Raw genomic sequence first — 13,266 nt, forward strand, 5'->3', positions numbered from 1 at the left:
ACACTTTCAAAATCATAACATTCTCGAGCTCAGGATTTAGCTCAACATCGTAAGTGCTTGTCTTCCAAGCACAAAGTTGTGAGTTTGATCCCTAGTACAAAAAACAAAGAAATAAACAAAAAAAACCTATATTAAAAAAACCAAAGTCATAACATTCTCATCACTGAAAATCAATATGCTCTTATTATAGGCTATTACTCCTTTTACAAAACAATTAAAATAGCTACCTAAACATTATTTTCTTAACCAGCATGTCCATGCTCAGCTGCCTACAGGACTCATTAAATGAATTTTTTGTTTATAATCCTGTGACAAAGCCCATATAGCTACAAGATAGCTGACCTAGATTTGGAACTGCCTCCTATAACAGAAACTGAAGTGCCAGCTAAAATCTCCAGGCTGAATAGTCAAACCAACAAAGACACAAGGAGCTCCAAAAGCTTAGTGTTCAGGTCTCTGTAAGAAATGAGTTTATTTGGGGCTGGGGATTTAGCTCAGCGGCATAAGCGCCTGCCTTGCAAGCAGGCAGTCGTGAGTTCGATCCCCGGTACCAGTAAAAAGGAAAAAGACAAAAAAAAAAAAAAAAAAAAAAAAAAAAAAAGAAATGTGTTTATTCTTCATTTCTTAGGGGCCAATTATGTGAAAGATTTCAAGAATCAGTGTTTTGCTCCTGCTTATCAGTCCTGCAAATGAACCTTTAATCTTTATACAGACTACAGAGGAAGATAAATGTTGAAATACTTCCAATGTCAGCAGTAGACAAGCACTCTGTTAATGAAAATATTTTAAAGAAAAGCTGTAGGAGATATCAAAACAGATAAAATTCAGGGGAAAAAAGTGTGAGTGTGCCACATTAAGATAACATTCTGTCAAACTTCTTATTTTTTTTTAATCCTCCAGGGCTAAGCATTTAAGCATAATGTCAGATCTGATGTCTAAAAGAACAAAGTAGCAACATCAAATAGCAAAATGATTCATGGCAATTAGGAAACACATAAATGTTCAACCAAAAGCACTTACTGTCTGAACCCACTCAGCAAGTTCACAGTAGAAATTAGCAATGTAGTTTGAAGAGATAAAGATTGTATCCTGGCATGAATATGAAAGGAAGAAATACAGATCAAGTATGTCCAATTAAAAATAGACACTAGCCAGGCGTGGTGGCTCATCCTGTACTCTCAGCACTCGGGAGGCTGAGGCAGGAGGATCGTTGCGAGGTCGAGACCAGCCTGGGCTACAAAGTGAGTTCAAGGCCAGCCTGAACTGCATAGAGACCCTGTCTCAAAAAGACAATAAATAAATAAAAATAGACACTAAGGGCCAAGGATTTAGCTCAGCAGCATAAGCACCTGCCTGGCAAGCCCTAGGTCATGAGTTCAATCCCTGATACCAGAAAAAAAAAAAAACCCAAAAAACAAAAAAATAGACACTAGACTGAGATGCTATACATATGAAACACAGAATTTTGGGGCTGGGAATAGTTACACATGCCTGTAATGCCAGTACTCTGGGAGGCTAAGGCAGGAAGACTGCAAGTTTCAGCCTTCCCTGGACAACTTTGGAAGACTCTTGTCTTATAATTAGAAACCAACTAAACAACAATAACAAAATATCCCAGAGCAGAGTCCAAGGACACAGAACTCACCAAAAAAATGGATACACACTTCAGGAAAAGAAAGATGGCATGATATTTTGTAACAGATGATGCTTTCCTCACATGGGAGACCCTAGAAGATGTTGTAAATCCACCTTATTGCTGGGTTTTAGAAATTGAAAATCCAAGGCAGCTAACTCAGTAGCCGAGGTTACCCAAGCAGCAGTTTACTGAACTAATATGTCTGGAAGCTCATGGGCACCTCTTGTAACTATACAAACCAAAGATAATTCGCATTAATCTCATGATGTCTCAATAAATTTAGTATTAAAACAGCTACATAAATTTTTCTCTTCTGGAAGTATGTATTTTTGGTGAACACTAAATTATATCATATATGTATATGTATATGTATATCTATATCTGTATCTGGAGAAAAAAGGAACTATAAAAGCACCTAGGCTGTGGATGGATACTGGCACCTAATTTGGGAAAAATACAGGCTTCCAAGGAGGTGTTAAATTTGCAATCAATAGAACTGGGCTTCAATTCCAGTATACAGTTGGACTTTGGTTAGGATTAATTAGCCTCAAACTCTGTTTTCTTATCTGCAAAATGGAAATTCAAAATTTTTATCCCATAGGATTGTTACAGTAAACAATAACTTTTGTGAGGCTGGGGATTTAGCTCAGCGACATAAGCGCCTGCCTTGCAAGCAGGCAGTCGTGAGTTCGATCCCCGCTACCAATAAAAAGGAAAGACAAAAAAAATAAAATAAAATAACTTTTGTAACATTTGTACTTTCATCCCTATGAAAGCTCTCTCCTCATTAGGAATCCCATAAGGTACAATATTATCTCTGTGACAGAAGTGAGGAATCAATCAGGCTCAGAGAACTGTTGCTTGGTCCAAAATTACAAAGTTAATAAGTATACTAAGATTTAAACTCAGATCTTCATATACTCTACAACCACAGCTGCTTTGAAAAACAAATATAAAACATGTAGTTCATTACCTAGAACAAAAAGGGTAATGAATGAACATTTGCTTAAAACCTTGTGTACAAAAACAAACTAAACAAAAAAACTAACCTCACTTTTTTTTTTTTTGGGCACAGGGTCTCACTATGTAGTTCAGGCTGGCCTCAAACTCACTTCAATTCTCCTACCTCAGCCTCTCAAATGCTGGGATTACAGGCGTGTGCCACCACACCTGGGCAACTGGGCAACTAATCTCTATTCTTGTTAGTATATACGGAACACCTTAACAACCACCAGGCCTGATGGCATTGGCCTGTAATCTTAGCATTTTGCAAAATTGTGGCAGGAGATTGCAAGTTCAAGCTCAACCTGGGCAATCTGGAAACTTAGCAAGGCTGTGTCTCAAAATAAAAAAATAAAATAGGATGGAGATACAGTTCAATGCAAAGGCCCTAGGTTTAATCCCCATACAAAGAGACAAAAACAAAAAAATCTTATAACCAAAAAGTTTTAATTACATTATAGCAGTCAAAATGATTAAGGAAAGGGAGATCACAGATTCTGCAACACAGTTTAGTCATCTACCCAAAGACAAATAAGAAAATTACAGAGTGCAATTAATGTAGGTTCTCCACACAGATTATGAGGCTCTGCTGTCCAAATATGGTATAGACAAGCCATATGAGGCTATTCAGTACTTGAAATGTGGCTAGTGCAAATACAGAATAGAATTTTAAATACTTTAGAGGATTTCTAATTTTATTTAGAAGTATAATTTAAAAGCTGATATTCAGGGGCTGGAGATTTAGCTCAGCAGCATAAGCACCTGCTTGGCAAGTGTGAGGTCAGAAGTTTGATCTCTAGTGAAAAAAAAAAAACCCTGATATTCAGTTTCTCAATTCAATTACTTAAGAACATTTAGGTTGGCTTGGAACTTCTTATGTATGGACCTAGCTTTTTCTTAGGAGGTATGTTTCCAACTAGTCATGGTGGTGCACACCTGCAATCCCAGCGTTCAGGAGACTGAGGCAGGAGGACCACGGTGAGTTTAGGGCCAGCCTGGGCTATATAGTGAGTTAAAGGCTGGGTTGAGCTACACAGCAAGATCATGTCTTTAAAAAAAAAAAAAAAAATTGCCTATACTTGTTCCAAAATCCTTCATTCAAGTAATCGTCTCACTTCAGCTTCCTGAGTAGCCAGAACTTTAGGCACACACACTTAGCTAAAACCATGGGACATTTTTCTTGTGTGTGTAAGGATTTCAATCAGGGCCTCACGCATATAAAATATGTGAACGGCCGCTAAGCTACACTTCCATATTCACCAACTGTGAATGTTTTTCAGTTGTAAATTTGATGAAATGTAAATACAGATCAAGTATTTCCAACAAATAATTAGAGCTTGAATTGAGATGTGCCGTAAGTAGAGGCATATATAGAGGATTTTCAAATTTTAAGAAAGGGGAAGTAGCCAAGCATGGCAGCTCACACTTCTAATCTCAGGACTCAGGAAGCTGAGGCAGGAGGATCGTTTTGAGTATGAGACTAGCCTGGACTACAAAGTGAGCTCAGGACCACACTGAATTGCATAGGGAGACTCTGTCTCAAAAAGACAAAAAAAAAAAAAAAGGAAAGTAAAATATCTCATTAATAAATGTGCATATTAATTACATACTGAAATATTTTAGAAATATTGGGTTAAAGAAGAGATTACAATTAATTTTATTTATTTATTTTTACCTTTTTAATATAGCTACTAGAAAATTTAAATTTATATACATGGCTTGCACTATCAGAACTGATACAAGAGAAGTCAGAGAAAATCTGATTCCATTTAAAAATAAATGTAACTAAAGAAAAAAAATTCTTAACATTCAAAAGTAGCAAAAAGTACAATTATTATACAAATGAACTGAGGGTGAGAGAGATACACAGATAATGATATAGATGTAAGCTGGGCATGGTGGCACACTCCTTAATCCCACCACTCGGGAGGCTGAGGCAGGCAGATTATTGCAAGTTCAAGACCAGCATGGGCTACAAAGTGAGCCCGAGGCCAGCCTGAACTGCATAGTGAGACCCTCTCTCAAAAAGACAAAAAAAAAAAAAGAGATGTGAAGTAGGTATGTGGGTCTGACCATAGTTTTAAATAATTTGCCATCTAGAAGACATAAAAACCTACCTTATTTATTTCATTCACAATAAATCCTTCTGAAGCTGTAACCTCTGGGATGCCATCTAGTCCAATTCCTTGACAAGTTAGGCTGCCATACAAAGATGGTTTCCCTATATAGCACAAAAGAAGCATGTCTCAAAAAATATTTTGCTTCTTGAAAACCCAATTCAGGCATCTGTATAGATGGTATGCCCATAAAATAAAAATGGATACCTGTATTAAAAGTCAGGTGAAGATGAAAGAGCAAATCTAATTTAAAAGTCTAAAAGTCAAGAACAAAGATTGAAAGATACAGCATTTGGAGCAAAGCTGCTAGAGTGATAGCAACCTGCTTTATTAGCCATGAGATGGATTCTTCTAGGATGAAAGTGGAAAAAAAAGATGCGTGTATGTATCTATCCAAAGTATATACATACATAGTAAATAGTGAAGAATTAAGCTTCATTAATCTGGAAAATTTTCCTAAATGGAATACTGATTTCAGCAGTCATATCACCTAAATAAAATATCACTATTATAAATATATGTAGATGGTAGAGTGAAATTAAAAATGTTTTGCAGTTGAGCATGGTAGCACACACATGTAACCTAAGCACTCAGGAGACTGAGGAAGAAGAATCATCCAGAGTTCCATGCCAGTATGGGCTAAGTAGTGAGTTCGGGGACAGCTTGAACTACGTAGCAAGACTTTGTCTCAAAAAAAACCACAAAAAACAAAAGCCTGGTGTGGCAGTGCACACCTGTAATCCCAGCACTTGGGAGGATGAGGTGGGAGGATCATACAAGTTAACACAATTTATATATTGGACTTCTCCATTAGGCTCAAGTCTTTGAGTTTAGAAACAGCTTTAAGTTACTCATTAAATAACTGCTGCACTGAAACACAAGTTCTAGGAGTAACAGAGAACCATGAGTTCACACAAGGGAGACTTTCTAGAGATTCTGAAAGGAGTCCTGGCTAGGATTAAGAAATGGGAAAGAAAAAGTAAATCTCAAGGAAAGGGAAAGAAAGGAAGGGGAAAGGCACTCATCTATATGCACACATAGTCGAAAAGAACAAGAGAAAAGGAGGCATCAGTGAAGGGTAATTCATGAAGGAACTCAATCTAGGGTGGACATCTTGACAGAGAAGATGGATTACAGGAGCGTTTGCTAGGGATGTGAAATATATGTAATTAAGATAAAATACATTCTATCTCAATAAAGCTGTTATTTACAAAAAAAAAAAAATAACCTCTTCCTTTATGCGCTGACGCTAGCTCTACTTTCACAAGGAAACCGAAGATATATGACTCCCTCATATTTACTTACACATGAACACACATTTATATACATCTACTCTTTCATTTGACTTCATCCTAGTCTCTTAGGCTTAATTCAGTCTCCTTAACTTTTCTTTAGACATTGGGTTTTCAGTTAGTCCTTCTCTCCCCTAACTTCAGTCTACATTTTAAAAATTACTTTCTTCAACTTCCCATCTTTGAAAAACAAAACAATGCCTCTGAGCTCTTCTAGCTACCACCCTCTCCTTGTCTAGGCAACACCAATTTCCTCTGCTTAAAGGAAGACTCTGTTTAAAACTTAATTTTTCGAAGAAATAAAATATAACACCGGCATCTGACATTACAATCAGTAAAACAAAACTTTCTTACACACTTCAGAAGGAAGATTGGTTTGGCTTTGGAATGGTACCACACTGGCTATAAAGTGAACTAAACAGCTAGAACAACACGGGGGTGCTATTCAAGGGGAAAAATGATAAGATTTGGAAGCTGTATGGGTATAGGCTGGTAAAGTAATTAGGTTTTCAGTCTGATTCCTAAAAAAATGACAGCAACTTAACAAATAAAAAAATTACTAGACGTAGCAGCTCATACCTAAAATTCCCCTACTTGGAGGACTGGGGCAGGTGGATCACAAGTTTAAAGCCGACCTAAAAAATTTAATGAGGCATCACAATAAAAAATACAAAGGTCTGGGAAGGTAGCCTAGGTGTAGAGTATAATCCCTGGCTTCAATCCTTGAAACAGAAAAAGAAAAGAGAAATCAAGAAAAAGGATCAAAGGGCTGGGGATTTAGCTCAGAGACATAAGCCTGGCAAGTGCAAGGTCATGAGTTCAATCCCTAGTACCAAAAAAAAGAAAAAGGATCCATTTGATTACAAATGTGTCCAGGAACTTTAGTAAGTCAAGTTACTCAATACAACAGTGAGAACTTCAAGCAAAAATGTCTATCAAACTTCAATTTCTGCTTGCACCTGAAGAAAGCTTAGGGAAACACTATAAATCTAATTATCATCAGTAAGGTCACAACTAAATCTGTAGAATTTAGAATATGACAGTATAAGACTAAGGGACTGATTCAGATACATCGGCAATGATTCCATGAACAGCTGTGGTTTCCAAATGGAAAAGCTGGAATGAATGTGCGGCAGTGATGTCAAAAGAGCTATGAGCACATGCAGAGAAGCTGGACAGGCAGAAGGTGGAAGCTCTGTTCTAGGAGTAGTAAATCCTTCTCTGAAGAACATACACATGTATAAGCATTACCTGGAGGATGACAGCTCAGCCAGGCCTGCCCTTCATCTTTCCTATGAAGACAAACAAAACTCTAATTAGGCTCTTACAAAGTTGAAAGGATGCCATTGGTACAAAGGAGAAAAAAGGTCACATAATTTCCAGTTTGTTCATAGTACTTAAACATGATCTAATCAACCTCTCATCAAACATTCTTCTAAGACATCCAATTTTGTTTACTTGTTGAAGTACTTAATGTGTAGAGATATATATTTTTTTTTTTTGGTCTTTTTCGTTTTTATCGGTACCAGGGATATTTTTAATATCAATGATGAAATACTTTTCAGTAACAACCAGACATGGAGGCACATGTCTGTAGTCCCAGCATGGGAGGCTGAGGCAGGAGGATCACCATGAATTTGAGGCCAGCCCAGGCTACACAGGCTAAGTCAGCCTGAAATGCATAGCAACACCATTTAAATAAATACATCACTAACAAAGAGTTCACGTTGAAAAATTCAAAATTCTTTATATTTACATATTTATGGGATTATTGCAAACCAGATTCTGTGCTTGGCACATTGCATAATAGTATCATTAATCTTAACAACAACCAAACAAGACATTTTTGTTATCCCCATGTTAAACATTAAAAACTGAAACTCAGAGAGAAGTGATTTAGGGGCTGGGGATTTAGCTCAGCGGCATAAGCGCCTGCCTTGCAATCCCTGGTACTGATAAAAAACGAAAATGAAAAAAAAAAAGAGAGAAGTGATTTGCCCAAAGTCACCGAGCTATTAAGTAGGAATTGAAAGGAGATACACCATAAAATACATTTTTTCTAGCACCTCACCTAACACCTCACACTGACTTTTGATTTTTAAGAATGCACCCATCAATCTTCCAAGTCTTGATCTTTGTACCCTAACAGTCAGGGCCTACATTTTGAAAACAGAAAGATGTAAACTGAGTGTGGTGGGACATGCCTGTAATCCTAGCACTCTGGGAGGCTAAGGCAGGAGTGTCACAAGTTCATGCCCAGAGACTTAGCAAGATCCTGTTTCAAAATTTTGAAAAAAAGCAGCGGATGGGAGGGTGGGATGTAGTTCAGTGCAAAGGCTTTGACTCAATTCTCAGTACCACAAAGGAAAGAAAAAAAAAGTCTAGATTGATAGCAACCCTTGATCACAACTGTATAATCTTAATTGTCTTGATTTGGACTCTACACTTTCTCCTACGCACTTTGTTGCACTTAATATAAATTACTGCTCTTTTATGTATCACATTTTATACTCTAATAATTCATGTTATATTTTAGAATCACATTAAGTTACAAGTTTCTTAGGAGGAGAAGGATATGCTTCGTTTTCACCATTGTTTCAATTCTATAAATTTTTATGCTTATCATTTATGGCACTACATATTCATCCTGCTGCCCAGAGAAACGTCTGTCACAGTATAAGATCAATAAATATAAATTAAGTGAATGAATAGACTGCTGTGCAATTCCAGTTAAAACATCGGCTCCTTGAAGAGCAGGAATAAGGGTACATATGTGAGTTCCATCCAGCATCTAGTACAGGGCGTGGACATGGTAGGTATTACAGTTTCCTGAATAGTTGCCCATTATGTCTAACGTAGCGTTACAGTTAGGAAGTTCAAACTTAATTACACAGATGAGTACTAAAACTTTTGCAAATAACTAATGATCAATAAACACTTTCCAGATGACTTTTAGGCCAAGAGTATTACTGGCTCCCAATTTCTTTTCTCCAACTCATTAATTCTGGTTCTGACGCACGAATCACACAGCGCATACGTGTTCCCTCGGCCTCAGGACAGCTGTTCACAGCGAAAAGCCCATGATCATGGGGGTTTGAGCTTCTTTTTCTGGACCCTGTGACTTCCAGTTCCTTCGACAATTGATGGGGCAATTTTATGGGTGTCCTGGGCCAACATGACTTCTCTTGATGTAAAGGAAACATTCACTACCCGCCTCCTCGGCCCCTTCTCTGCAGTCACGTTCACCTGAGGGCTTTGGCCCAGTCGCTCTGAATCCTCAAAGGCGCCGCCATCTTGACCCCGCCTCCACTAGCCCGCCTCTTCCGTTCCTTCCCGGATGTGAGCGCCTCAAAACAGTCGAGGCGCGGATGGAGGGCGGGACCTAAACTGAGAGAACACCAATGACAATGTGCAGCGGGATTTCACGTCCTTCCGTGTGCGCGCTCCCACAAGGCACTGGTGTTTGGGAAGAGAGACGGAAGACTGCTAACTTCTTGCAAAGTCTTCGCCGACGCGCCGAACGTGCTTCGGGTGTTTGTCTGCCACCTATCTGGGTGAGCACCGCGGGGAGGCACTGCGGACACCATTAGAGTGCGCTGGACTGTCGCATACGCGCATACGTCCTCTCAAAGTGGGACAGGCGCTTCTAATGATCTGCGTCCTTGGGTTTCTCTGCTTGCCCATCCATTGCTTTCCACAGTTCATCTGCCAACCATCTAACCTGCCTTGATCTCTGAAGGTCGTCCTCATGTGACTAGGGCAAACTGCAAACAGGATATGGTGGGAGAAAACTAGTCATAGACTTAGGTTTGTGGTAGTCCAAAGCACTTTTTACTCATTATTTAACCTTAATTCTGTTTCTTCCAGTTAAGTATTATTTATGGGGAGGCTTAAAGGATTATCCGATAAACATGACTGGGATTCGAACCCGCATCTCTTGGCTTAGGATTCAAAGCATTTCTGTCCACCGTTTTTGCTCTAAAAGATTTTCTCCCAGTCTTTAAGGAGCTCGGTGTATTCAGGAAGACAAAACGTTTACTAATAGGAACAACCGTTTTTTGTTTGTTTTGAGACAGGGTCTTGCTATTGTTCAGGCTGGCCTTGAACTCACTATGTAGATCAGACTGGCCTTGTTCACCGTGATCCTCCTGATTCAGCCCTGGGATTGCAGACAGGTGCCACCACATCCTGTCAGGAATCATCATTTAATGAACTGGATACCAGTTGCTTTTCATCTCTTTTTCAAGAAAGATTACTAACTGACCTGTGTAAGAACAAAGGAAGCAGTGACAAAGCTAGAGTTAAATCCTTGATTGTTTCTATTTTGTGTTCATTCATTCATTCGAGACAGGGTTTTGCTATGTCACTCAGGCTGGTCTCAAACTCATGTGGTGATCTTTCTGCTTTAGCCTCCCAAATGCTAGGATTACAGGTGTGCATTACCATGCCCAGTTTATTTCAAAGGCATTTTCTGTCTCTTAAATTTTACTGCTTTCAAAAACATGTGTGGAGATACAGAGTGCATAAGTCCCTCTTACAACTTCCTTATTGTCCTCAAGATAAAAACCTCAAAGTCCTTAACCTGACCTGCAAAGCCTTTCTGTTATCAGACACATGTCATTTTGCTAATTTTTATTTTTTCTTCTGTTCTAGAATTTTCTTGAGTCACTGGAAGTTTTATTTGGCTTGCTTTTTGTGGTGCCAGGAATCAACCCCAGGGCCTCTTGCATGTTGAATATGCACTCTGCTATGAGTTGCACCTAAATCACTGGATTTTATTCATTCGTTTTTGCAGTCTTGGGGATTGAACCCACTGCATTCACATTGAGCTACATTTCCAGCCCTTTAAAGTTTGTTTGTCTTTTTTAGATAGAGTCTCACTAAGTTGCCAGGCTGATCTGGAACTTGTGCTCCTTCTACATTAGCCTCCCAGAAGGCTGAGATTATAGGTGTGCACCACCATGCCCTGCTGTCGCTGAAGGTTTGATTCTTCTCATGTCACATTTTGTCTCACTCTTATATTCCAAAAGTATTCTCATCTCTTAACTCCTGTTCATCCCTTGAGTCTTAGCTTAGAAATCACTATCTCAGCCGGGAATGGTGGTGCACATTTATAATCCCAGCACTCGAGGCTGAGGCACGAGGGTCTCTTGTGAGTTCAAGGTCAGCCTGGGCTACAAAGTGAGTGCAAGGCCAGCCTGAACTGCATAGTAAAACCCTTCTCTAAGACATTCATACTCACACATACACCCAAAAGAAATCGCTAAGCAATTTTTCCCTGCCTATTCCTGTTCTCTGTAACATGTATATTTTTACTGTGTTTCCAGGCCTAGCCATCTGTATTCACTATTGCCAATACAGCTATTTATTTGTTTAGTTTGTAAATTCATGAAGACAGGAAACTTATCTGGCTTGATTATTATTGTTTACTCTAGCATAGTGACTGGTACATGATAGGTACCCAATAATGATTTATTAGGACTGGGTATGTAGCTCAGTGGTACAGTACTTGCTCAGCATCTGTGAGATCCTATGTTCAGTAGCCAACACCAGGGAAACATCTTTTGAATGAATGAGTCACAGGAGAAGAATTAAGGAGTCCTCTTTACCATCCACTATGACTTAATTTAGTGCAAAGGCTAAAGTCATTTTTCTTCCAATCTTTCTTTTCTTTTTTTTCTTTCTTTCTTTTTTTTTTTTTTTTTTTTGGTACTGGGACTCGAACTCATGAATTTGCATTTGCCAAGTGGGTACTTAGACTGCTAAGCTAAACTCCCAGCCCCTATTCCAATCTTCCTTAAGTTCTTTCTTGCTGCTTTCTTTTGGGTGTTCTGAAGTAGATGATGTTGGGAAAACAGTCTAGGAAAATACAGATATGTGTCACCTTTGGGAATAGTTGAGAAAATGCTCTCCCTTACCCCATAGACTCATGACCTGTGCTGACCTCTATGTGGTTTATGCTGCAGCCATATTGAACTCTATCCTTTCCTCCTATGTGTCAAAACCTACTTTGTGGGTGCCCTTCCAGGGCCTGGAGTAGGAAGAAATGAAAAAGATGGAAATTTTGTTCTTCAAGCATAGAATAAGGCCAGTAGAAGAAAAGTTTCTTTAAAGTAGATCAGAGATGGCTTTTCCAGAAAGATGAGCCTTGACATAATTTATATTCCATTAGTAGAACCCATTGAGCTTATTGAGTGCTATGTAAAGCATTTTCATGTACTCTATTTTGTTCATTCAAATCCACTAATTTTGCAAGCCTGCTCTTTGCCAGACCTGCTGCTAAGGCACCACAATAAAACAGGCTCGCTGTCTGTTCTCAGAAAGCTTACAGCCTTTGAGGGGAGACAAACATACAAGCAGGCTATAATAGAATAGTTTGGTTGGTGCTATTTACAATATAAGAATGTTATATAATCATAGCTGTATTCTAAACTTTGTCTGTAGACTCCTCAGGATGTCAGCCTCAGTCCCTCAAGGCCATAACTGGGCCCGACGGGTAAAGAAGGAAGAGGAAGAAGAAGATCCACTGGACCAGCTCATTTCCCGTTCTGGTTGTGCTGCTGCGCACTTGGCAGTGCAAGAGTGCATGGCAGAGCACCAGGACTGGCGGCAGTGCCAACCACAGGTGCAGGCCTTCAGGGACTGCATGAGCGAACAGCAGGCCAAGAGACGGGAGGAGCTGCAGAGAAGAAAAGAACAAGCCAGTGCCCACCACTGAGACACCACCTGCTCCAAGAGGATGAAAATCAGCACCCAGACAGATCACAGGAGGAAGAAACTCTAAAGTATGAGCCAGGAGGTGTAAAACTTGTAAATAGTCTTTGGGAATAGGCTTGAGAACCACACATCAGGAGTTTGGACATGGCTGTCAAAAAGACCTGTCATATTTTAATGGTCAGATATCCCACATTTTCAACCATCTTGTCCCACCCATATTTGCGTTGGAAAACACAAGAGTGGTAAGGGATACGCTACCCTCCATACCACCTCTTGGGTCAGTGTGCCAAGTCTGAGATGATTATAGGAACGTTTCAATTTTAGAAGTAAATTCACAACCTAAAGATCTAATCAGGTCTGTCTCTTTAGTCATGGGTTGAACAACAGCAAGTGTTTCTGAGGCACAATTTTGGAACTAATGTGAGGAATAATGTGACCTGTGCCTTCATATTGCTTGGAGTTGAGTTTGAGGGATTGAAATAAAACAACTGGAACAACTAAA

General features: G+C 39.2%; 2 protein-coding genes across 3 annotated transcripts in view; one reads left to right on the forward strand and one right to left on the reverse strand.

Annotated features, from left to right (window-relative positions):
* The window catches only part of Paaf1 (proteasomal ATPase associated factor 1), a 29,140-nt gene extending 19,740 nt beyond the window's left edge, over positions 1–9,400 (reverse strand). Inside the window, exons 1-3 of one of the 2 annotated variants that reach the window (XM_003463447.5) lie at positions 9,294–9,400; positions 7,299–7,339; positions 4,756–4,859 (exon numbers count right to left, since the gene is read on the reverse strand). In XM_003463447.5, the coding sequence (XP_003463495.1) occupies positions 4,756–4,859; positions 7,299–7,339; positions 9,294–9,340 (192 nt within the window). In that variant the 5' untranslated portion in view covers positions 9,341–9,400. The remainder of the gene's footprint in view (positions 1–4,755; positions 4,860–7,298; positions 7,340–9,293) is intronic. The other variant, XM_013145315.3, reaches the window with a different exon arrangement.
* Positions 9,401–9,404: 4 nt separating this feature from the next.
* Positions 9,405–13,266, forward strand: LOC100728105 (cytochrome c oxidase assembly factor 4 homolog, mitochondrial). The gene is made up of 2 exons (XM_005000730.4): positions 9,405–9,601; positions 12,492–13,266. The coding sequence occupies exon 2, from the start codon at positions 12,502–12,504 to the stop codon at positions 12,763–12,765; it is 264 nt and encodes an 87-aa protein (XP_005000787.1). The 5' UTR covers positions 9,405–9,601; positions 12,492–12,501; the 3' UTR covers positions 12,766–13,266.

The sequence above is a fragment of the Cavia porcellus genome, unplaced genomic scaffold, assembly GCF_034190915.1.
Source record: "Cavia porcellus strain 051 isolate PalLab524CR breed Dunkin Hartley unplaced genomic scaffold, mCavPor4.1 scaffold_9, whole genome shotgun sequence".
Taxonomy (NCBI): Eukaryota; Metazoa; Chordata; class Mammalia; order Rodentia; family Caviidae; genus Cavia; species Cavia porcellus.

What these genes read in the sequence shown, in the direction of transcription:
- LOC100728105 (XM_005000730.4), top strand. Translation starts at nt 12,502, where the DNA reads ATGTCAGCCTCAGTCCCTCAAGGCCATAACTGGGCCCGACGGGTAAAG.